The 24,567-nt window shown below is 36.1% G+C and overlaps 1 protein-coding gene across 2 annotated transcripts; it reads left to right on the top strand.

Moving 5' to 3' along the window:
• The first annotated feature begins 5,888 nt into the window (after window positions 1–5,888).
• Window positions 5,889–24,364, top strand: LOC137389954 (SH2B adapter protein 2-like). Of its 2 annotated transcripts, none has more exons than XR_010978088.1 (7): window positions 5,889–6,587; window positions 9,885–9,986; window positions 11,623–11,729; window positions 15,940–16,157; window positions 16,553–16,752; window positions 16,853–17,293; window positions 23,845–24,364. XR_010978088.1 is itself a non-coding variant. In XM_068076152.1 (7 exons), exons 1-7 carry the CDS (start codon window positions 6,006–6,008, stop codon window positions 23,853–23,855), a joined length of 1,488 nt encoding a protein of 495 aa, XP_067932253.1. In that variant the 5' UTR covers window positions 5,889–6,005; the 3' UTR covers window positions 23,856–24,364. The 2 variants fall into 2 exon arrangements, 1 of the variants encoding a protein (XP_067932253.1); XM_068076152.1 differs by having other exon boundaries at window positions 16,853–17,120.
• The last annotated feature ends 203 nt before the right edge of the window (window positions 24,365–24,567 follow it).

The raw sequence follows: 24,567 nt of genomic DNA, 5'->3' as shown, positions 1-24,567 counted from the left end.
ATGTTTTATCTACATTTGACAGTGGCAATTGTCTTTCCTTGTATTAGAAGTGACTTGGGCAATGAATCAGCCTTTGCGTTTGTCTTTGTGTGATGCTTGATGCCAACTGCATTTAAAAGATTTTGGCTTGTTGCCCGAGTAAAACAGCAGCTACTTGTTGCTGACATACCATCTAAACATTTTTGAAATATATTAAAACAACAACAAATTCTTTCAAAATGGTAAGTTATATTGCACTTTATGTGTTTTTGGCTATAGAATGTTCATACTAATTGTAATGTCGACTATAATTCAGCTCTGTTGCTCATCATTAAACATGTACTAAGTAGTACCTTTCTTGACTTCTCTGTGTCAATACTTGGTGACAATTATAAATACTCTGGTTATGAATGTTTGCAGGTATTACAGGTATCAAGTAACTAAAAAGTCTAATATCTGTGTACGTCTAATGAGCTGTATAATTGGAAGAAAATCGTGCTGCTTGATATTGACGGATACTACACTTCAAATATCAAATCACGTTCTGCAGGATCGTACCATACTTTGCACACAAGAGAAAATACCAAGTATTACATGATATCATCAGATACGACAGACAAGAGTGTAGATTAAGTACTGCATGAAGATGTTCATAGTATTTTTTAGAGAAAAAGACCTACTTGAGGTTTTCTCAGGAGCTATTTCAGCTATAAGATAGGAAGGCGACAAGGTCCCCTAAGACAATATAAGTTGAAAATTATCTTACCACACGCAAGCTCATGCATCCTTTTCATTGGATGAAAGATAGGTGACATTTCATTGGCTTGTCGGAACTCATCCGCTGCTGATGGGACCCTTTGAGTTAGCAATGATATCTAAAGAAACAGCATGTTTTTTCGAGAATACTTTAGAGGTTTCCTTTGGCGCCATTTATGAGATGTGAAGGCTACAAAATCCTCCTAGCCCAGGTTCTACAAATATCTCTCATGAAATGCTAAGGTAGTATGTCACCTGTCGATCAATGTATTTGATATTAGTAGCATTTATCATTTACAAAGATGCTCCATAAAAAGACCTACGTGTCAGTAGAAAAGACATAGCAAGGAATGAGTTTTATAATACAAATGCAGAGGACTACCTGGCCTTTTATAAAACAAATGTCAGGATTGGCTTTATCAGCCATCTCCGATTGTCTCACATACTCCGAGGCACACTTTGTTGTCACCTGGCTTACACCTTTCCGAAGCAAGACAGTTGAACGGAGCTAAACATAAAAAGCAATAGCTGTATACAGCAAAGAGACATGCTAGCCACCAGCCTTCATCAATAGCATGTTGTACACTCTGTCCAAATTTAACCATCCAACTCGGTACGTTCAATGTTAGTTGGTCGATTTTAATATAACTTTGCTTAGTGAAGGGTTTTTACCGGAATATGTCAGAGCCTAACTATAAAATGTTTCTCTTTTGTGAATGAAGTGAATTTGTTTGCAAGCAAGGAGCTAGAGGCATATACAAGGACACAAACTAGAAATACTTGACATAGTTGTTAAACATTCTCTATTGTTAGTTGAAGCCGAAGAGAGAAGAGCTTCGAAGTCTTGGTCAGCCTTCCCTGGGTAGCCTCCGATGGAATAAACAATAGCTCTCAAGTACAAAGCTTCTGAGTAAAAGTAAAGCTTCTGAAAAAAGGCTCTCCAAATCTCGTAAATACCTGGGCTTTATGAAAAAAAATACCTGGGCTTTTATGAAATTACTTTTCGAGTTGCCTTCATCAGCCATGGCTGTTTTTTTCTAGTAATCCAGGCACAAAGAAATGTTTATTATATAAATATTAAATATTAAGTGTTAAGTCTATAGTATTATATTGGGTCTGTAATCAATCTGTCATGGAATCATAAACATAATCTATACATTTTACTCCGAGTCAATGAATTCATGGTATTACTGATATTAAGTGTTAAGCCTATGATATTATATTGGGTCTGCAATCAATCTGTCATGTAATTATAAACATAATCTATACATTTTACTCAGAGACACTGAACTCATGGTATAACTGATACCTTAATGTAACTAGTCAAGGAATATGAAATTGCATGTTTACCTTTACTTCTCTTGTTCTTTTCCCTTTTCATCCATTTGAGACCACATTGAGAAATTCTTTAGGTTTCTGCATGTAATTGGTTATATAGGTGATTTTTATGCTTATATTATATGTTGTTATGGTATGCTTAGAATAAATGTTGTTTTTATTGTGTTCATACTTGCACCTAGATAATAGAGATAATAATAATCACTTTATATAAGATTGTAAATAAATGTGCTACGTACAAAAATGTAAAATAAAATACATTCTGCTTTTGACATTTGATTGGTGATCTGCCTGCCATTGCTATCAATATAATTATGCTCAGTGACTGTATTATTCAGTAATGGACCATTTGCACAGTTTAAATTAAGGATTGCATTTGATAAATGAAAAGACAACTCCAGCTTTGACTTTGAATAAATGCAAGCACAAACTACATCATCAAGTAGGGACAGATTTCTGTCTGCTGCCATCATATTTTGTGATAAGGAGCTCTGAATAAATTGGTTTCCCATTTTCCCTCTCTGCTTCTTTCTTTTCTGTCTCTTCTCATACTCGCTTCTCTCTCTCTCTTCTCATACTCTCTTCTTTCTCTCTCTTCTCATACTCTCTTCTCTCTCTCTCTCTCTCTCTCTCTCTCTCTCTCTCTCTCTCTCTCTCTCTCTTCTCATACTCTCTTCTCTCTCTCTCTTCTCATACTCTCTTCTCTCGCTCTCTCTCCCTCTCTCCCTCTCTCCCTCTCTTCCTCTCTCCCTCTCTCCCTCTCTCCCTCTCTCCCTCTCTCCCTCTCTCCCTCTCTTCCTCTCTCCCTCTCTCCCTCCCTCCCTCCCTCTCTCTCCTGTCTTATTTTTCTTTCCTCCTTTTCTGCTTTGCCTTCTCCTTCTTCAACCTTTTTAACCTACCTATGCGCACACTTTTCAAATTTACTTTTCCATCTTTTCTTATTTTGCCCTCTTAACCTCATTACGTTCAGGTTTTCCAACTTTCTATTTTTTCTCTTTCTCTCCCCTATTTTTTGTTTCTTTTCCATAATTCTTTGCAAAATGCCTGGACATGATTTCAAAGACTTTTAAGTGATCTAAATACAAAATGAGCATTGACAACTTTACTAAAAGGAGATGTTGAAATTATTGAGACATATTTGAGATATCTATTTGTGACTTGTTACTTACCAGAGCTGCCATAGTTCTAGTATCTTTATCGACATGTAGTTTAAGTGTCTGGATCAGCACCATCCAATCATCTTTTGAACAGAAGTTCTACAGGTCAGCTATTGAATGGTTAGTATTGAGTGTTTTAGCCTGTCTCAATAATAAAGATTGTAAACTGCAAGTTTTTATCACCCACCTAAATCTAGGCCTGACAGTGTTTATTTTATGCCATTGCTTAATCGACACAGATATAACAGATACATTTTTTTGTTTTATTTAGGGCAAAAATAAGCGGAATGACATTAATGAATGACAATCGTGAATGACATTTGCTGCAGTTAGAATTTAAGTTTGGCATTCGTTAAAAGAAGGACTGAATTGAACAGAAAGTTGGTATTTTTCTTCAAAGTAACCTTAAAAGCAACGTAATATTTTCACATTATGATCCAGTTATTATTAGCTATTTTATTGTTCTCTGCAGAGGTGTAATTCTTTTTATATCGAATGGGCTTTGTGGTTCCAACTTCGTTCTTTCTTGCGCAAAACGGTTCTAAATGGCTCTTTGAGTGGAAAAGGTTGCAGACCCCCGACCTAGAAAATATATACTGAACATTCTGCAGCTTCTGCTTTACAGAGAAAATATTATTTTTTAGCATTTTACTCTGTAGACCAATGATGGTTGGTGACCAATGATTTTCGTGATGGCTGCGATTAACTGTTCGTTTTTTAGCTTTTAAAAGCTTGTAATCAAATTTCCACATATTGTGCAACTAAACCACAGCAGAGTAAGACATGGTGAATCTTTTGATACCAAATAACTGTAATGTGAATTTTGTGTCAAGTCAACCTTTAATGCTGACTACCTAAGCATTAGTTTAGAGGTTAAAAAGCTATGCATTGGTTCATCTTTCATGTGAATACTACATACTCAACTAGAGCATGCTATTCATTACCGAGGAAATTACACATAAAAAGCTAAAATATCAAAAAAATCACAAGGATCACAGCAGAGTTTGAGAACTGCCAGCGCTGATAGCTAGAGAGAGAAAATATATACTGCTACATGTGATGTGAACAGCTCAAGTACAGTAGATAGAGCGCTTCCGGGTACTCGAAGTTAAAATATTCACACCGAAAGGTAGCAAATGAGACAGTGATTAATTCAACCGCTGGGAGCAAGTGCCTAGCCGCTGCTTACAGGCCCCTTTCCTACCTTTCAACCTCCGATCTCTCAAGCTAAGTGCTCACAGAAATAACCTTATAAATCACAAAAATTAATAGAGGAATGTTGATGTTTGTTTTCAAGAATTGAAATGCTCTACAATAGAACTTTAGGACAGGCAATCTCATTTTTAGACTATGTTATAGAGAAGGAAATGTTGTAAAGTTTGGAGTTATCACATAGTAAGATAACTTGAGTGTGTAACAATTCAAGCTCTGTTTACTGTATGGTGCTATGCAATTTTCAGTATATATATATACATGTATATATATATATATATATATATATATATAAATTGTTTTCTCACCCCGGATACCCCGTATGGGTGGTAAATTCTGCTCTAACTCGGGTCTCCTACCAGAGACCTGGGAGTTTGAGCACTCGCCTCAAGATCTTAGCTGTTCCCAATAGCGCACTTTTCTGCAACTCACCTGAGTTGATTGTTGTTGGTATTTGGGCAAGCCACATTTTATGCGCCGATGTTATTGCGCCCAGTGCCCCAATGACTACTGGGATTACAGTTGTTCTTACATTCCAGCATTTTTCAATCTCTTCTCCAAGAGGGAGATATTTATCTACCTTTTCTTTGCTGGCTATATTGTAGTCATTGGGTACTGCTATATCTATTATAGTAGCCTTCTTGTTCTCCTTGTTCACCACCACTATATCTGGTTGGTTTGCTAGGACATATATATATACATACATACATATATATATATATATATATATATATATATATATATATATATATATATATATATACTGAAAATATATCTATATATACTCTATATATATACATTGTATATATTTGTATATACTAATAATATATACTATAATATATACTATAATATATAGGCCTACTAATATTTTTAGTATATATATACTAATATATCTTTTAAATTATTCTATATATATATAATATACATATATGTATAGATATATACATATATATGTAAATACATATATAATGAAAAAGTGATATAATTAGTCAATAAAATCAATTAAATGGTTCAGTATGTATATAACGTTTAAAATACCTTTCTCTGTTAAAAGAAAGGGTATTAGGTGAAACATAATAATTTGTGTCATCACATGTTTGAGAGAATGAATGATCCTAAATATTTTTGGATAATCATTATGCTTTCAATCTAGCAACTATTTTGCCATAATCATACTATCGCATGTTTCAACCTAGCTGTTTGTTTTAATACAATAGCCTGTGAGTATTGAGCGTGGTTGTTAGGCTTTCGCGGGAGTGATCTTTTCCTGAAATGTGAGCGGTTGGTGTCTCACGCACCAAACTTTTTGCATCGGGGAAAACAAACTCTAACGATAGCTTTAGACGATACCATAGACACATTTACGGGATTCCTTCTATGAATTGTATATTGACGCGATCTAATAGGTTCCGGGTACGCCTGCGCATGGCTAACGAAAATAAAAACACGAATGCGATAGCTGTTTTTACTAAATATGTTCGGCACATTTGATTTTAGACACGGCTTACATAGTTTTTGTGGCATATGATCATCGATTAGCTAAAATAGGTGCTGTATTTTATAATGGCAACCCAGCCAATATATGTAAATGGTCATAGCGAACCATTACACTGGTCAGAATTTTGTGAAGAGCAAGCAGCCGTGGCTGCTTCGGAATTTTATACAAACTTCAATTGCTACCTACGCGACAATCCTAGCTTAAGTGTGGTAGATACAGCAAGTAGGTTTCTCCAGAGATTTATTGACTGCTTACAGAGTGACTTTTATCAATGCATTGAACGTGGTCAGCCTATTATTCCAGACAGCCGCGGAGGTTACCCTCCAGGAGAGTATTTTTCGCAAGATAGAAGTTCACCCAGTTCATCTAACGATGTTGACTCTCAGAAGCAGTCAAAATCAAAATCATTTTTACGAAGACTTTCGTTTCGCAAAAAACTACGAAGCAAAGACGGCAGGGAAAGCTCAGCCGATGAAGAGCAGCAACACAAAACGAAATCAAAACAACGAACAAACATTAAAAAGGAAGGAATTGTCTTTCGACTAGTAGAAAATACAAGTTCAGGAAGTCACAAGTGGGAGAAATGTCGTTTAGCTTTGGTGAATAACTCATCCGGTTATCTATTGGAATTCTACTCACCCCCAAAGGTAAGCATAGGTGAATTAGCTTTTTTTTAGGCTGGACATTTATAAATACATAAATATTGATAGTGCTTGTGAAAATTGTCTGTAAATGTAGTCCTATTTATAAAATGTTACAATCTTTTTGCAGCTCTGAAAACTGTAACATTGGAGCTATCACATAGGTCAAACAGTTAACGAATGTTCATTTGTATGCAAAATCACATAGCCTACATTAATTGCTATATTTTGAAAGTTTCGTAGTATTTAAAAAACAATTCTTATCAGCTCAAATGCTTATAAATGCTTTGTTTTTGTTTTAGGGTTTGAATACACTAGTAGCTAGTTATTAATTACACAATGTGACCTTGTTTTAATTTAATCATTTCTGTTCTGTCGGCTCAATGCATGTTGGAGCTCCAGTAACATCCCCACTAGCTAATATGCCTAGTATTCATTTAGCTACAAATTGCTGCATATCGTTGTATGAACTTTTCTAGCTTGGACACTCATGCTTTGCGCCTGTCACAATTTCTGTAATCTTAGATACATCTGTTATCTTCTCAATTAACAATTGAATCCATTATAGTCATGTTTTAATAACAAGAAAGTAAAATTTGTTGTTTAGAATGTTTTTACACCCAAAGTAACTATTAAATATAATTTTTCTACACTTGCAATTTAGTCAAAGTTCAATGAATATTTAACTGCCACATCATCCCTTTCTGATTACAGCTCTTTCCAAAATTACAATAATTAGAGTTTGGCTTGCAGCAGTTACAATAATTTGTTACTTGACCTGACTATCAGTTTTAGGGAAATGATTGTGGCTTTAGTCTAGGTGTAATAGCTTATGTTAATGTACATCATGGTGGTACTGAATGCAATGCGGAATTTATCACTTTAGTACTGCCTTGTTCACTCATGGATACTCTGAGTCAGCGTCATGTGGTCGGTTCGTAACAGCCAGTGATAAAATGTGTAACTGTATGATACTAAAAGGTTAAAGGCGAAGTTATACCGTTAGAGAGTTTCCCAGAGCAGGTCGTCTGAGAATTAGACACCAACTGGAAAGGAAATAATATTGGCACACCCACTGCTCTAGTGTATAGAGAAGCTTTTTGCATTTAAAACACAGCTACAGATATTTTATTTCTAATGAGTAACTTTTTCTGTTAAATTGTAAAGGGTATAAAGCTACTAATAATTTCATACACCTAACTTTTGTGAAACCTCACTCTTGATGGTTATTACATTTGCAGTATTTTACAAATTTAGTGTTAGAATGAAAAATCGAGTGCCTCCGCACAAACCTACTCATAAAACATAAATAAGATATTATTTGTCATAATAATTAAACAGCACTTAGTATTAATGTTTCTGTCAACTCAGACGAATTGCTAAAACTTGACCATTGTGGCCCAGTAGAGAAATGTGCAAGTAGCACTGAAACCTATCAACTCACCAAAGATTCACTCATCTAACTGCAAATTTAAGTTGCCCTCTCCAGAATACCTGATCAGTACTCCTTATAGTTCTAACTGTCAAACAAGCTTGTAACTTTACAAATGTCAATTCTATAACCAAGTATACAAATGTGTCTTAGGGCAAAGTCATGTCCGAAGTTGGAAGAAAATAATTGAATAACTTTGCATGATAGCCTTTCTCATGTACGAAAACAAAGTTATATTTCCTTTCTTAAACACTTAAATGTAAATATTTTCTGCGTGGATTGCATGCAATTCTTTGCGTCCCTCTTGGCATGAAGTGATAATATGAATGATTTAGAGCTGGTCTATGTTTAACTAAAAGTAGCAGCACTGTGACCGCTATCTGACTTTTTATTTGCTTTTGGGGATTGGTCTAAGCCCTCAGGCATGCTGACCCACAATTTACTGTGTTTATGCTATAGCTAGTAGTTTTATTACTAATGATATGGGCAACTCCTGTCACTCATGGTAATGCTCCATGCCACCAATTTTGGTGATCACCAGAGGTCTGGTGTTGGGGAGCCCTGCGTTGTCCACATAGCAGCAGTAAAAGCCTTATCATTTTAATTTTAACTTATCACCAGTATGGTCGTTATGAGCGAAGTTTTCTCACATAAATACATTTTGTTTGACTCAATGGTTTTTAAATTAACTTAAATGTGCTTAGGTCAGTTTTTTCAACTTGGTGCACTTTTAGCATCGTTCATCTTCAATTCGTAACCGTGTTACTGTCAATAGACTTAGGATTTAACCTTTTCTATTTAGTTTGTTTGTTACTTCCAATTTGAACTCTGAGGTTTAACAGATTTTATATGTTCATGTTCTGTGCAGAGAAGAGAGACATTTTATGGAACTATCTGCGAGTCAAAAACATTTTCATAATGGATAATTTGTGTCGTTTTTATATTTTCTTTTCGCTTCTGGTGTTATCATGCTCAGTTAATTCAACTTAATTGTCTTCATTATATGATCATATGTAACTTGCTATTATCGTCAGGAATAGTTCCTCCAAAAATACTCGCTGTCGGTAATGACAAAGAGTATGAGTTGCTGGTGCATCACTTGCATGTTAAATGACAACTATGTGTCAATCATTCAGTGATTGCAAGCATAGGCTCTTCTTCAAGATACAACAAAGGCAGTTGTTGTAAGTTTCATTTGTGCACATCATCCCACGTTATTTTGACAAAAAATGTGAACCAGGAGTGTTATGTAATACCTTGTGTAACCATCTTCAAGGTACAGCTGAATTCATTTATGTGATGCCAAGCAGTTTTTTTATGGTAAAAGCTTTCTATATGACAATGTAAGGTCATGACAACGTATAACCTGGTTTATGTTGTACGGTTCGGTTTGTAATCCTGGGTATTCACGGGATGGTTTACCTCAGTTAAGCGATGCAAAATTTGACAATTCTCTTTATATCGTACATATTTTATGTCAATGTTTACATAAACTTCTGTCAGTTTTCCACATGAATGTGAGGCTTACGCTGTGTTCCTTCAGAGTTTTACGTTTCTCATGCCGCATATTTGTGGGCAGAATAGATGTATAGATAAAGTGCTACGTGACGACAGGGCTCTATAGTATGCTAGAATACAAAGAGACCAGTTATAGCCAACTTCGTTGAGTTGTGGCAAGTACTGAATTCTCAAGCATTTACTAGTCGTCCAAGGGGTGCTTAGCAGTAATTCATTGCTCGACTAACCAGCCCTCTACACTAAGCCAAGCGTGATAGATAGCTCTCTCATCCGTCAGCTATGTATTATAGCTAGCTCAGCCATAGATAACGCCAAGGGTTGCGTGTTATAATCTTCTCTTTCTATTTGACCAGAATGCCAAGCCAAAGGCTGGGTTATACTGCTCCATGTTGAACAAATGCAGGGAGACAACAGCCCTGGAGATGCCTGACCGAGAGCATACATTCGTCCTCAAGGTATCGTCACAGCTTACTGATCTGGCTCATAAGAGTTGTCTGATCATGGCGCACTAAGCCAGCTACCGTTAAACCTCTATTTGAGTGTCCTTTCACAGTTTTTTTTCAACCTTTTCCTTATACTGGCATTTCATTAGAGGTCACGTTCAAATAGAGGGTGGCGCTGTATTTTTGACTAGTTCGTCAGAATTTAGGAAAGAGAAGTTTTAACCTTTTTTGGGCGAAACGATACTAATGTGGCCTATAAGTTAGCCTCTTCTTTGGGCAGCCCAACATTGATTCCATCGGCCTCAGTGTTTTACTGCACTGTTTTTATATACGTCAAAGAGTCCGGACTGAGGTGAACAAGGAACCACTTAGAGTAAAACTTTTTACAATCTGATGACTGTGTTGATCGATCTTCTAATAGACACCTTCACTAAAACCAATGCAACCACTACAGCAGCAATGAAAGAATGTATTGTTATTGGTGTAACAGAGTCATAATTAGTACCATTTTGTAGACACCTTTTTACTGATCACTTTATATTATGGGTTCATAAATATCGAAGAATCTCCAAGTGACGGTCAAATAGAGGTGGTTGTCAAATAGAATTGATGCTCAATTAAAGGGTGGCGCTGTATTTTTCAACCTTTCTCCTATAGTGACGGTCAAATAGAGATTTTCTAGTATGTATCATTTTTGTCATTGCTTAAAATCAACCAAAGATAATTTAAAGACAATTCACTGGCCAGTTCTTTCTTAGAGAGTTTGAATATTGTTTTAGTAGCCCAAGCAACCTATATCTGAATTCCTCCTAGTGATACATGATGCAAAACAACGCTAGTATTAATGAGTACAAGAAATGCCACAAACAAAAAAAATCATGGGTGGACAACTACTCACTGCGATCACATAATGACTATTATTTTGGAATAATCATGAGTGTCTAAACGTGTTACATAGTGTATTTTCACAGGGTGATAGGGTGTAATTGTATTACACCCTATTCTCATTACTGCTGATGATTGGTGATCAGAATTCAGGAAGTTGAGCAATTCACAGCTCTTCGTGTTCAAACGTTGTGGCACTAGTTCACATGTTGTGCGTGTGTTTAGGGTAAGACAGGGGTATGTCGAAACTGGGTTATTCCAGCAGATCTGACATTTTTATAGTCTCCTGAATGTATGCGAGTCTTTAGTGTGTGCCGTGCAGCTATTTGAGTAGGCTCCGCTGTCTTGCATTGCATCCTAGTCAAAGCCTCGTTAATGCTGCTCCAGCGTTTATATGTGATGACTGATAATATTTTGGCGCATGATTGCCAGGTGCTTTCTCTTTGATCTTTATTCGCCAGCATTCATCCATTATTTAAAATGTTTAATATCTTCCTGCTGCGGCCTTCCAACATCATTAGCTATCTATGGAGGTGATATTGTTAATCCTGTCAATGAAAGGTATTGCGTTTCCTTTGATTTGCTGCTGAGATATGATCTCTCTAGCCACAACACTTGTTATACCGCGTTGCGACAGCTTTAGACTTGTCCTGATAGGTAAAAGCGGTGTTGAGTTCATCATAGTGTGTGGCTTTGCCAGCTAGCCTCTCAGGCTAATTGCGCTGTTGGATTACGGGCTACTACTTTAGTACTCTGTTTTTAGGCATCTAATAATACACATGACTACGTTTTTGAGGCGAACAATGCGAGTGACTTGCGAAGCTGGTTGGGACACATCCGCCAGTGCATGCCAGAGGAGAACAACTCCAGGTAGGCCGCATAGTCATGGCATTTTACATTTCTGTCTTATGTTGGCCTGCTAGGACCTTGGGGCCCATCAAAGCTCACCTGTACATTAATACAGGTAGTAGTAGTCTAATTATCAGTAGGTTTCCCTTTATGATGTCTACAAGCAATAACAGTTGTACAGCATGAAGGGCTGCCGCTCTCACCAAAGCTAAACCATTAGTCTGGCCAGCTAAACTATTCTGTCAATCATGCCTTGTTTTCTTTGTGATAATCATATCTTCTACAATCTGGCTGTTGGGTGTATATTGTCTGTTATGGGGTTAAAAGTGTGAATTTTAAAGTTATTCCCTCAAGAAATCGCGGTGTGCGCCAGTATATGCTTCGCTCATTTAAATAAATCAGATGTTTAATTTTTGCCTATGCTAACACAATTCATTATGAAACAGCCAGTTGTAATACATGGCTAATGTTTAGTGTATCTGGTACCTTTTAGATAATTAATTAAAACGAAACTGGTAAGAACCTGCAGAAAAGCTGTTATGTTCAGCTATTGGTAGATGAACTCAAGCGCAGATAAATCGCTGGTAACTCTCACCGGTGCCATTCATGCAGCACGGAATTCACTGTTAGAATGCGGTCAGGTTCCTTGTTTTAGCCTAATTCGACTACGCGTAGCAAACATCTATCAATGAACGAGTGTATGCGATGAATATTCATTGACCCCCTGTCCAATTCCATTACTATTGATTCAGAAGGAGCCGCAAGTGAGTCCATTAATAACATTTGTATCCTACAAACTTTAAGAGTTATGAAGATAATTCCTTTGGCTTGTCCCGTACATATACTCCTAACTCCTTACACAGCGGAGCTAAATTCAATTTCTTTGACTTCAGCAATTCTACTAGCAATTTTTTACTGGATCAGTAAAATGCTGGATAAAATATAAGGTTTGACAATGGCACGTATGAGTTGTCTCAACTTTTGAAACGCTAGGCCTTTAAAGAAGGCTTCAATACCGAATTAATGAGAATAAACTTTACATCAGTTGATGCCATTAAAAAGTCCTCAAATGTGTTGCAGAGTGATCTCAGACTCTGTTTCGGCCCAATTCTCCTACTGCTGTAACAAATGACTTGAGCTTGTTTGGAGTTGAAAGATTTATCACTATTACTATAGCCTACATCATTACATTTTTACATTGTTGAAAAAATGAAATAATGGCTGTCACTAGTACTATTACACAATAGATATTCACCAGAAGTCAACTGATCTACAATGTGGAAAACCTTCATAGCCGTAATGCATCTGACATGGCAGATTGTTATGAAAAAAAAACAATGATAAAAGTTAACATTTTGACCGAACTAAACTCAGGGTGGGCTGTAAATGTGTTTTCTATTGGCTCAGCACATGCAGTTAGCTGTTCCTTTTCGTTCAAATATAGACACACTAGGCTAATTAGTTCACTAATCACTGGTCAGAAATGTTTTTTTACAAAGCCCAATAGAGCCACACGACATGGCTTTTGGCCATACGTAAACGCTGTGCCAATTCAGCACCATGTGGCTTGTGGTATGCAATGAGTTAACATTGGTTCTAGCTTAGCTGTGCTATGTTACCATAACAGATGTGTTTAGTAAATGTTGGTTTCAGAACAGACAATAACATGTAAAGAAAGTTAAGTATTCTACCAGTATGTTTGTTTCCATACTTTGGAATGCAGAGTAAGTTTAAAAAAAAAGACTTTGTAAATGGACTCGCTCGACTTGCTTCTGTGAGTCTGCACAAAGTTAATAGAATTAATGATTGTTATTATTCGCTGAATCTTTATTGATCAAATGCTTGCTGAGCCATATTTTCTCTAACCAGAGTTGGTACTGTTAACAAAGGTAAAGATGTTTTATAAATATCTAAAACATTATGTTTGGTTTTAAAATATTCTTTCAGGGTAATGTAAATTTTTGCAGCAATTTCATTCAGTTTTCTATGTTGACTGTAATAATAACCCCCTTTTGTATTTATATATACATGTATATATAAGAGTATTGAGTTATACATTATTGAGTTATTGCGCACCAACAGCCTAGAAATTTCCCAAAATTGACTCGTTCACTTTTTATTGTTCTTATAAAATATTTGCAATGATATTTTAATCACTACACATTATCTAGTTTTGATTTCTTTGTAATCTCAGTAGATTTATAATAAACTTGCTGTGCCTAAAAGCACTGCGGTAGGTTCGGGCTTAGCAAAGGGTGAAAGCATCAAACGACTCCTTTGAAATGTAGATGTCACAATCTTGTGAAATTCAGAACAAGATGTAACCATTCAAGTTCAACTCTCCACTGTCAAAACTTTCCGTTTTCTATCTGCTTTGTTTGGTTAGTGTCTGTATTATTTGTTCAATATCGTCAGTATTATAGAGACCCATCATTACAAAATCAGAAATTTTTGTGTCAATTTATGCTTTGCCCGACTGTCATTTCTTAAATGACTATTTCTTTTCCTCCAATCATTTTGCGTTGATTTAAACTCTGTGTAAAGTTACGTTTTTAAGACTGACAGCACTTCTCGTGCAGTACAAAACTTAAAATTTGATGAATGTGCGATTGAAGCTTATATCACTGGCTTACAGGCAAGCTTTGACTTATGATCATCTTGATTTTTACGCAAAGTTGGAGCAACTATTTGACTTTCAGTCTCAATTTTCAACACCGGATCCTTTAAGTTTCTCAAGTGCATAGGGTTCTCTTTCACATAGTTCGACTTTAACTTTGTGAAAGAATTAACTAACAAGTAGTATTAAATATTTCTTCATATCTTCCTTTTTACTATTAAAATCAGCGATTTCAAGGTGACTAGATCAGTGGTAGTAGTGGTTAATATTAGCTGGAATACTGATTGGAACACTGGGCGGAAACCACTGTAAAAGCATGCTGCTTCCTTGAAATCAAATCGAGAAACTAAAAAAAAATTTCCATGACTCATGTCCATGCTTAGTGGTTAGCTGACTTGCACTAGTTTTGCCTTTAATAAGTTTATATAATAGTGCATGCAGTATAAGTACAGTCAAACATGGATAACTCAAACTTCACGGGACCGAGCGAAAGTGTTCGAGTTATCAGAGCGTTCAAGTTATCAGAGCACTGTCACAAGTCCATGTATTTATTTATTAGTAGATACAAATACAAACTATAATATAAATCAAAAGCATAAATGGCTTGTTTCAAATTAAATGCTTATAATGTAAAGTTTAAAAAATACTTATCCAAAATTATAGAGATTTTTCTATCACTTGAGATTGGTTTGTTGTTTGAGGTGATGTTCTTGCCAGGACATTTTTTTAATTAAAATTGGCAAAACTTGATCGCTGTTGAAATGCTCATGAGAAAAGACATCTTTTTCTTTTGAGCATTCTAACCAAGATCAATTTTGTCGATTTTTCTTGAAGTTTATGCGATGGTTACCTCACTTTTCCTTGCTTCCGAAGGGCCATCGCTAAGCGGATGTTTGGTAAAAATCAAATTTCACCAAACCTTTAGAAAAGTCGTTGACAAAAATATTTTGCCAATGATGGTAATAACGACGCCTATGAACTACGAAAAGTTGAGGTTGACCTCTATGGCTTGGAATAAAGTGATTTTCTAAAGAAGTTTCTAAAGTGGTTTTCTAAACAACCGTTTCGGTAGCTGTTGGGCAAAAAACTGTTCGAGTTAACAAAGTTGAGATCGAGTTATCTAAAGCAATTTATCATTACATGGGAACGAACGAAAAAAACCGTTCGAGTTAACCATTTGTTCGAGCTATCCGAGGGCGAGTTATCCACGTTTGACTGTATATAGTCTGTGTAGTATAAGTATATGGTGTATGTAGTATAAGTATATAGTGTATGTAGTATAAGTATATAGTGTATGTAGTATAAGTATATAGTGTATGTAGTATAAGTATATAGTGTATGTAGTATAAGTATATAGTGTATGTAGTATAAGTATATAGTGCATGTAGTACAAGTATATAGTGCATGCAGTACAAGTATATAGTGCATGTAGTATAAGTATATAGTGTATGTAGAATAATACAGTTGCAAGGATTTATGTTGTTTTCTGATCAAGCTGAAATAAAAATATTAGCCTTTATACAAAACAAATGTATTTGCCATCATTTTGGATTTTTGTCATTTTGAATAAGTGACAAGCTAGTGAGCTTATATCTCCATTTTTTTCATGAGCAGCCGACCCCATTCGGAGAGCGGTGGACATTTCATAGATAACCACCAAATGGATATTCCATCTTCTTACCCAAATCCTAATGAACAGTATGGGTATAGCGAGAGGACAGTCCCACCTCCAGTAATACCTCCAAGGTCGCCGGCTAGGGCAAGCTATCCTAGCATATCACAGGGCCCGGTGCCTGCTCCGATTCACCCTCCAGACAATGGAGTAGTTCAACGTAAGTCTCATATCTGAAGTCAATTAGAAATGTAATGTGAACAAGAGTTGGTCAAACGGACAGTTTGTTTGCACCCACGTATCTAAAGCCTTGCAGTATTATTGAAAATGTTCCTTCAGGTTTTATACTGATCAGAAAAGTGAGCAGTTACTTGTTAGGTTTGTTAATCTGTCACGGGTGCTGTCCTTGTGAATTCTCTCGACGACAAGCCAGCATTTATGATTATAGTGGAGTTGTCTTCTACCACAAAGTTTGCTCTCAGTTAGCGGTAATCCACAACATCATCTGCGCATCATGATGCGAATAGCTAGCTGTATGCATGTTCACGGCGCATGCCTTTGTGGTTACATATTCAGCTGTCATATTGTGGCTAAGTTATTGTCTTCTCTTTGCAGCCTTGGATCTAACCTCTCTTGAGAATATTGAACTGTATCTTAGGGAGTTCCCTTGGTTTCACGGAACCTTTTCTCGTATGGATGCAGCTCATCTTGTGCTTCATCAGGGCCAAGCGGGCCACGGATTCTTTCTCGTTCGCCAAAGCGAAACTCGTAAAGGAGAATTTGTTCTAACTTTCAATTTTCAAGGTCGTGCCAAGGTGCGTATATGAAAAATTTGTAATGTCTTATTAAAATATTTATCAGTTGTTTTGGAGTTGATTTGTTGTCGCTTTATGATCATGTCATTGTTTTCTGTAGCACCTTCGGATGACCATAAATAATGAAGGACAGTGTCGGGTGCAGCATCTCTGGTTTCAGACTATTTTCGATATGCTTGAGCACTTTCGTACTCACCCCATCCCTCTGGAGTCTGGAGGCTCATCAGATGTTACTCTCACAGACTATGTTGTCGCCTCCGCAACTGGCCTTGAAGGCATCTCGGCGAGTCAGGGCGGCAGTGTGCGAATGACAACAGCAAGCTTAGAAAGACTGTCGACAGCACCTCGGGCTTCACAACACGCTCCCGGTCAGCACTCCAGTAGCCTGGCTAATGCACACGCTGATTCTCTCACCTCAAGCAATACTAATGTTTCCTCTCCAGGGGGCAGGGCTGAGCAGGCATTCTCCTTTGTGTGATGTAACTTCACTGTAGCCACGCCCTCTAACCACTCTTCCAGCACTGGCTTGCCTTGCACTGCGGTACGCGTCTTTATGACAGCTTTTTGCTACACTTGTTTAACGCTTTGCACTCTCTTGGTACGGTTTGGTTCCACAATACTCTACGCAGTTGATAGACATGCAGTCATGTGATCTCCTGCTTTCAATGCATTTGTAGACTATTCTGCCAAGCATGTCTTGCACACATTTGGCCTGCATTGACCAGTTTACCCTGGTCAGTCTCTAAGTCTTAGGCTGGTGGTGACATACTATAATCCTTTTATGATGATAAACTCTGGTATCAAAAGGTTCTGTTCATGAACACTATCTGGTGTTTAAACAATTTATACATCATCAAAGTACAGCGGAACCACTGCTTACGAAAAACTCTACATGAAAAATTATACTAAATATTTAATTAATATTATTAATGAAATACTTTAATTATTTCATTAATAATATTAATGAAATAATATTAGAATAATCTTAGTCATTTTTAAGTATTATATAAAAATAATACTTAATTTTAGTAAACTCTACACATAAAATTAAAGTTATGAAAAATATTTTGGTAAAAACTGCTTCGACTTATGAATGATATCTCGAGAGACAAAAGGCCTTTCATATTTGGTCCCGTTTCTATGTTTCATATTTGGTCAGTTTGCTTCCCGTAGGGTACGACTTGCTAAAGGGTTTCACTCAGTTTTATTTGCTATCGAAAGTCTGTAAATGACAAACGCTTTTTTCCTTTGTTGTATAATCTGGAGTTATCATATATCACATACAACGTAAAACGGTACGTAGGACAGAGGGTTTTTGTATGCTGGCATAGTTTTCAGTTTGTGCCAATGTAAATAAATCTTTTTGCTTGCGCTCTTAAAACAATTATTTGGAGCAAAAATAACAATACAACACCTTCTGGCCATCGGTTTCCTACTTATAGCGGTATTCGCTTAGCCGCTTCTAATCAACCAGCCCCAAGGCTGAACAGACATACCATTTGTAATTAGTATTCATTATTTCTTTGTTCGTTTTTTTCCATATTTACTTTTTTACTTATTATGTCGTAATATAATTCTTAACATATATTTGTTAAAGGTTTTAATCATTATATGTGGTTATAATCTATACAAATGTTTTGTGTGAGTTTTTGGAGGGCTTTGAAACAGATTACGGCATTTATTTGGTAATATCCTTTTTGCTTGCGGAATTTTCTACTTGAAAAACGGTTTCCGGAATGAATTAATTTTGTAAATAAAGGTTTTACTGTAGTATTTTTAAAGAGTTGTGTCAGCTGGAAATGGTGACAGGGCAGTCAACTTTACTTCAATTAAGAATTATTTTTTGTGAAACTGTTTTATTTTTATCAAAACTAAATATTTAAAAAATAGCATGTGTGAACTATATTGTTCTGGCATCACTATGAAGAGTTTGAAAACATTCACAATTTTTCTTATATGAAATATTGTTCGCACACAAATCAATATGGACAGTCGTAAGCATTTCAACATCGCGCCAAAGGCCGGCCAAGGGAGGCAAATATCCTATCGCTCGTTACATAACTCCGAACATAAACAAGCTCTCACTGTGAAGATTTGTTAAAATTATCATGTCACTCCGACTTTAAAACAATTTCATAAAGTTCCCAACTAGCGGCTTTCTAGTTTTTCAATAGCCAAGAACACTGTAAAATAGCTACATGTATTTAGAGGTCAATTACGGAACCTGTGTGTGGATCTTGAGTTGGTATATCATTGTAGACTCGTGCAGCAAGTTTTCATTGGCTGCTATCATGCATATACATAATTTAATGTCTTTAAATAAGATGTACAAGTCTCTAGAATGTAGAATCTTTACTTCGGGTTATTTAACCCTGGGATAATTTTTAGGTGGAAATAGCGATATTCAAAGATTTTGTTACTATAAAATGTCAATTGCAAACAACTAGGCAACAATCACATATTTGTGGCTCATGTGCGTTAGTTGAAATTCGGCATTTATTGGCATCAACGTGTAACCAACCTTACCGTGCAGTTCGCTTGAGTTTGGCTTAGTATAAATTTCCTAGTTAGTATGTTAACACATCAGGTTTAACACATCTAGTTAGTATGTTAACACATCTGGTTCTGGCTAGATTTTTACATATGTTTAAGGTGTTAACCAAATCTATTGTACATAAGCTGGTGATGGTTGGATAGCTAAGATATAGCTCAATGGTGGATGTCAAAAGAATCTACCTTCAATTCAGTTAGGTGATGCATTGTGGGAATCAAGGGCCTTGAGCCAATTTTTCTCTACCGATGTTTTCTGCACATCTTTTTAACAGCTTCAACATCCAATTCTGGGAGAACTGTGGCAACGCTAGCTCCTCATTGGCTCTTTCTGCTAGTTCATGTCTTGGTCAGTGCGTGAAATTGACAAGACTGTGTTGAGTCTTTTAATAGCTGTTAGAGAGAAAATAATCGTTGAAAAGAGCCTCAAAGTTGTGGCGTGTGACCCCACAAAAATCATAGAGCAATGATTTCTTCTTTATACAATCGTTCATGTTCTAACCAAACTGCCATTTGCTTTTTTCTTTAGGCCACAGTGGTATTGAATATCAAATGCTGCCAAAGTAATCATCTCGCTGCTGCCCATGCATTGCGTCATATAAGATTGGCTGGCAAAAACATAGAAGAAAAAAACAGTCTTCAGATTTCATATTTTCCTTGTAAGAAGATTTTGCTTGTGTCACTCTTGTAATATTTATGCAGGTTTCACAGAAGGAAAGCAAAAGTTTCTATAAAATACTATAAAACATTGTTGAATTTTAAACTATTGCAATAATAATATAGTGGTTTTGTTGATAAACAGTGGCCTGCAATAAACTTAAAATTATTTAGTGATGCGTGCCTAAAAACTAAAGTGGAACAATAATGTATTATTCCCAATAATTATGTACCCATTATTATATTAAAGCACATAAATTACATAATTTTTTTATTATATATTTCAATACATCAGAGTCTTGGCTTTTGAATGAGCCTATATTCAATACACAAAGAATAATAGAACTATGAAAAACGGGGTGTCAACAGTACGTCCTGCAAAAAAACACACTTTGTTCAGGTACTCAAAATGTGACGACCTAACTCTCATTTAGCCTTAGGTCGTCGATCCCTTTCGCTGCCATTGAGACTGTGTTTTTCTGTGACAATCGGTGCTGTTAAACCCTGAGAGCGCTAATAATAAACTAAGATTCTAGATAATCAACAATGCCCGACCAATACAAACACATGTTCTGGGTTAATTAATTATGCTTCAATAAATGTACTGTCGTTGATAAAGGTAATGAAATCACATCAATTAAATTATGACCTGCGGTCATAGTTGCGTGGCCCTAGGACTAAATGTCAATCGCACATTCGGGAGATCACGCAATGCTTGAAATTAATTAGTCTCAGTCGTCACCCGCAACATCACATTAAAAATAAAGAGCTAGTGCATAATATCATCGGGAAAATATAGTATGGTTCTTGGAGTCTGAGGTACTTATCATAGAAATAATATGTACACGGAAAACTAATGACACTGATTCCTTTGTCATCTTCATTTGTTCTCTGCAGTTGTCCTGCCTTCGCCTGCCACTAGAGTCATCCTAGTTGATAAATAAGCAGTAAGAGCACACAACAACGTATATGAGAATTGTGACGTCACAATTTTCGAGACTACGCCAGTAAACCTTTTCGCGGCAGAGCTTTGGGGAAATCCTATAAACACCAACCAATGTCTGTCTCATCATGGCAAACAATAGCTCATTCGAAAGCCATCTGATGTATTGAAATATACAATAAAAAAATTATGTAATTTACGTGCTTTAATGGTGAGACTTTGCAACTAACAGCCTATGATAAAAAATCTTCCAGAAAAAATCCTCAGAGAACAAATATAGATATGGCAACAACATGTTAGATGATTATCCAGTCGAAAGTCAACTTAAAGGCTATAACGTCAATAATTGGCATTTGTCATTAAACTGTGCTGCTGATTGTGCCTAAACAGGCCCAGCAAGTATAAATTATTTTTTGAAAAATCTACCTCCATATTGTAGTAAAATTTTTGTTACAGAAATGAACTTTACAAAATCCGTAGATTCCTACTGTCAAACATACTTTGAACAATAGAACTTGACAGACCTATTTGCACTCAGCTCAAGCGCGATCGAAAAATAGAGGTTTCATCCGAAAATTTAGGAAAAAACACCAGCATGCATGTTTGTTTTGTGTGGCCACATCATTGGTGCCCTGAAACATTGGTTCGTGTAACATGCTTTCTCGCTCTTGAAACTTGCTGTTTGCTATTTATAAATATTAAGATGGGAATTCCTGCTATTCTACCACTCATCCTCTAAAGAATCTCTAAATGTTTGGGAGCTTTATGATAAATGCATATGCGCACACAACTCCCAAAAAATTATCTGTCAACGGCGTTACCAAACCCTTGTATGGAAATCCCATCAAAAAATTTAACCATTGTTGTGTAGAGTCATTTAAGTAAAATAATGATACAAAACACATATAAACATATTTAAATATGTTTTTATATTATTTAAATATTACCAAGTATTTGAAAAGTTGACGCAATATCCTAAAACTAACCCATCTGATCAGATTATACATAAATAGACAGATTAATTTGGCCTAAAATCGCAATAAAAACTTGACAAACCTTTTTTAATCAAAATTAAGACCGGCCAACGAAACCCCGGTAAGGCCGTGCGACAGAGAGTAGAACTAAGTCGTGCACATTTCACCAGTCTATGGCATTGTCCAATTGCCGAAGGTTTCTGTAATTAACGTAGAAGTACTGAAAAGTAATCGTTTCTTTTCTGCCGATTCTACTGGACGGACTCTGACATTTTGAACACATATAATGAGTACTTTGGTATTACAACTGATGTCCAAAGCAGTGAAAGTAAAGGAAATGGAAAGGAAATGATATTTTTCTAACGATTCTTATAAGATTATTACAATATTTAATTGTAAGAATGATTATTCGATTTTATAAGATTATTATGAGATTTAGTTATAAGAATAATCATTCGAATATACAAGATCGAAGTAAATAGTGACCGATGGTGTGCAATATGTTACTGTTATTACTTTTCTAAAGATTTTGTTGATGATACTGCGGCTGTGCCCAGTATCGCGGTACAGCCAAGCCATTTTTAATATCTGCAAAATTAAGTAATAGACCTACAATTTCTTATAAGATATACATTTATTTCTATGACAACCAGCTAAAATATGTTTAGATTTTTAAATTCAGCATAATTTTTTAAATATAATTTCAGAAAGGTAGATAAATATTACAACTTCTTGATATCGGTTGCTATGAAAAATGATATACAGCCCCCCCCTCCAGCCTGTGTATATTACACAGCAGCTTGCCATTTTACTTCTAATATTGCATTTCTCCTATTGCAGGGAGAGATATAAACATAATCTTTTCCTTTCATTATTGCTGTTTGTTGTACATAATAAAACCCAGTACATTACAGCTACCATTGCAGTTCTCCTATTGCACTGCAGTGCCATTTGACTGCTAATATTGCATTTCTCAACCAGCAGTACCCTTTCTTTTTTCCAATATCACTTTGGTCGAGGGCTGTATGACAGAGGAATTTCTAGTATTAATATATAATACATTTTAGCCAATATGTTGCTCATGTGTGGATTTAGAATTATCCAACTGGTTGTAAAATATTTCGTATTTCAGTTTCACAAGCGTTTGCTACAAGCGCATTAAAGCTCCAGTTTTATAAAATATTGCCAAACATTGCTTTATAAATAGAACTTGCATGTACAGTTGGACTAGTACGTAATGAACGGTTTCAGCTCAGGGCTCATGAATGCTTCCTAATAGCTAATGGTTTGATCCAATGAAAATTGCGTCGCTGCTGTATCCCCTGCTTCATTCATATACACGTAGTCAAGTTCCTTATTCTCATTATGAAGTGATAAAAATCTATCTTGTTAAGGTCTTATGCTCAGTTCAGTGGCTTTTCTTATGCAGCTCTCCCCTTCTTTGTGTTCAAGGATTTATCTAGCATAAAACAATCTGCTGCAATTACAAAATTTTTAAGTGCCATTCTTTATATCCTATTGAAAAAGAAGGACAGATCTGTTTACAATGACATTGTGTAACAAGTTGCAGTTCCGAAGATTTGGAGTTGTCTAGTTTTTGCAGGCGGTCAAACCTATCCCCAATAAGTCAACAAGTTGACTTTATAATTATTCTTACTCAAAGAGCTAAGTATTGCTAAGCATCTCTCTGAATACCTGTTCACTCTGGCAGTTGCCATCTTAGATTTTGAAGGTTTGATGGCTGAAGTACATTCTTGTAGAGATTTTAACTCCAATCAATTCTTAGATATGCACTCCATCAGGTCTCAGCTATGCTTTAAGTACATTTGCAGCTAGTAACTTTTCTTTAGTCCTTCCATTTGAACTGTTTAACAGTAAAGTCTGAGAACATAGCTCAGATTCCGCTTTTCGTAATTGGGGTAGCCCTACATCGACACACCATGCTTACATCGTTTTGTTCTTTTGCAGCTTATGTGTAGCCAAGACTCCGGACTTTGCTACAGCGGCTTGCCGATTCATGCCACTTTCTATAGCTAGACTACATATTCTTTGCAATGATATCCATTAAACACTTTCGTGTACAGCCCATGCCTTGTGCGGATCGTTGATCGGGTAGAATTTTCGCTCTATTGGCCAGTGTTTATGCATGCAGAATGCCTGTACAGACTGCATCAGGCGCAACTCTCCACGCATGAATTTCACAAGGCACACCTACTCTATTTTTAGCATACTATTATTTTTTATACAAATATTGTATATGTATGCGGACACATTGTATCAGAAGGTATTTTTTGTATCTTCTGTCTGTAATAAGCATATTTACAGGCATGTTTTCAATTAATTTATAATTTTATGTATGTTTTACCTCTTTACTGTTTGTTATTCACTACAACTGTTCAAGGATATTAGTACCCAAGATAGTCTGGCACACTCTTCACTAGTGCTGGTATCTAAAACTCAGCCTATCTTTACCTAATAGAGATGTTAAATCTTGGATCACTCCTTATCACCAACCGGTGATATATTTGATTTTACTTCCCTGCATATCAGCTGCAAAAAAGGTTAGAGGTCTTATCTCTAATCCTCTATAACTAGGAATAGATCAAATGAAAATAGCGCCTTCCAACAGCTGGCATGTATTAAGGATTTCTTCGAAAAGGATACATACCTGACAAGAATTTCTGTTAGATC

The sequence above is a fragment of the Watersipora subatra genome, chromosome 3 (assembly GCF_963576615.1).
Source record: "Watersipora subatra chromosome 3, tzWatSuba1.1, whole genome shotgun sequence".
Taxonomy (NCBI): Eukaryota; Metazoa; Bryozoa; class Gymnolaemata; order Cheilostomatida; family Watersiporidae; genus Watersipora; species Watersipora subatra.
The sequence above is the reverse complement of the archived record's forward strand: the minus strand, read 5'-3'. Positions and strand labels throughout refer to the sequence as shown.

What these genes read in the sequence shown, in the direction of transcription:
- LOC137389954 (XM_068076152.1), top strand. Translation starts at nt 6,006, where the DNA reads ATGGCAACCCAGCCAATATATGTAAATGGTCATAGCGAACCATTACAC. An exon ending in CCAGAGGAGAACAACTCCAG is followed by an intron (nt 11,730 to 15,939) that starts GTAGGCCGCATA and finishes TTTCATGAGCAG; the next exon opens with CCGACCCCATTCGGAGAGCG. An exon ending in AGACAATGGAGTAGTTCAAC is followed by an intron (nt 16,158 to 16,552) that starts GTAAGTCTCATA and finishes TTCTCTTTGCAG; the next exon opens with CCTTGGATCTAACCTCTCTT.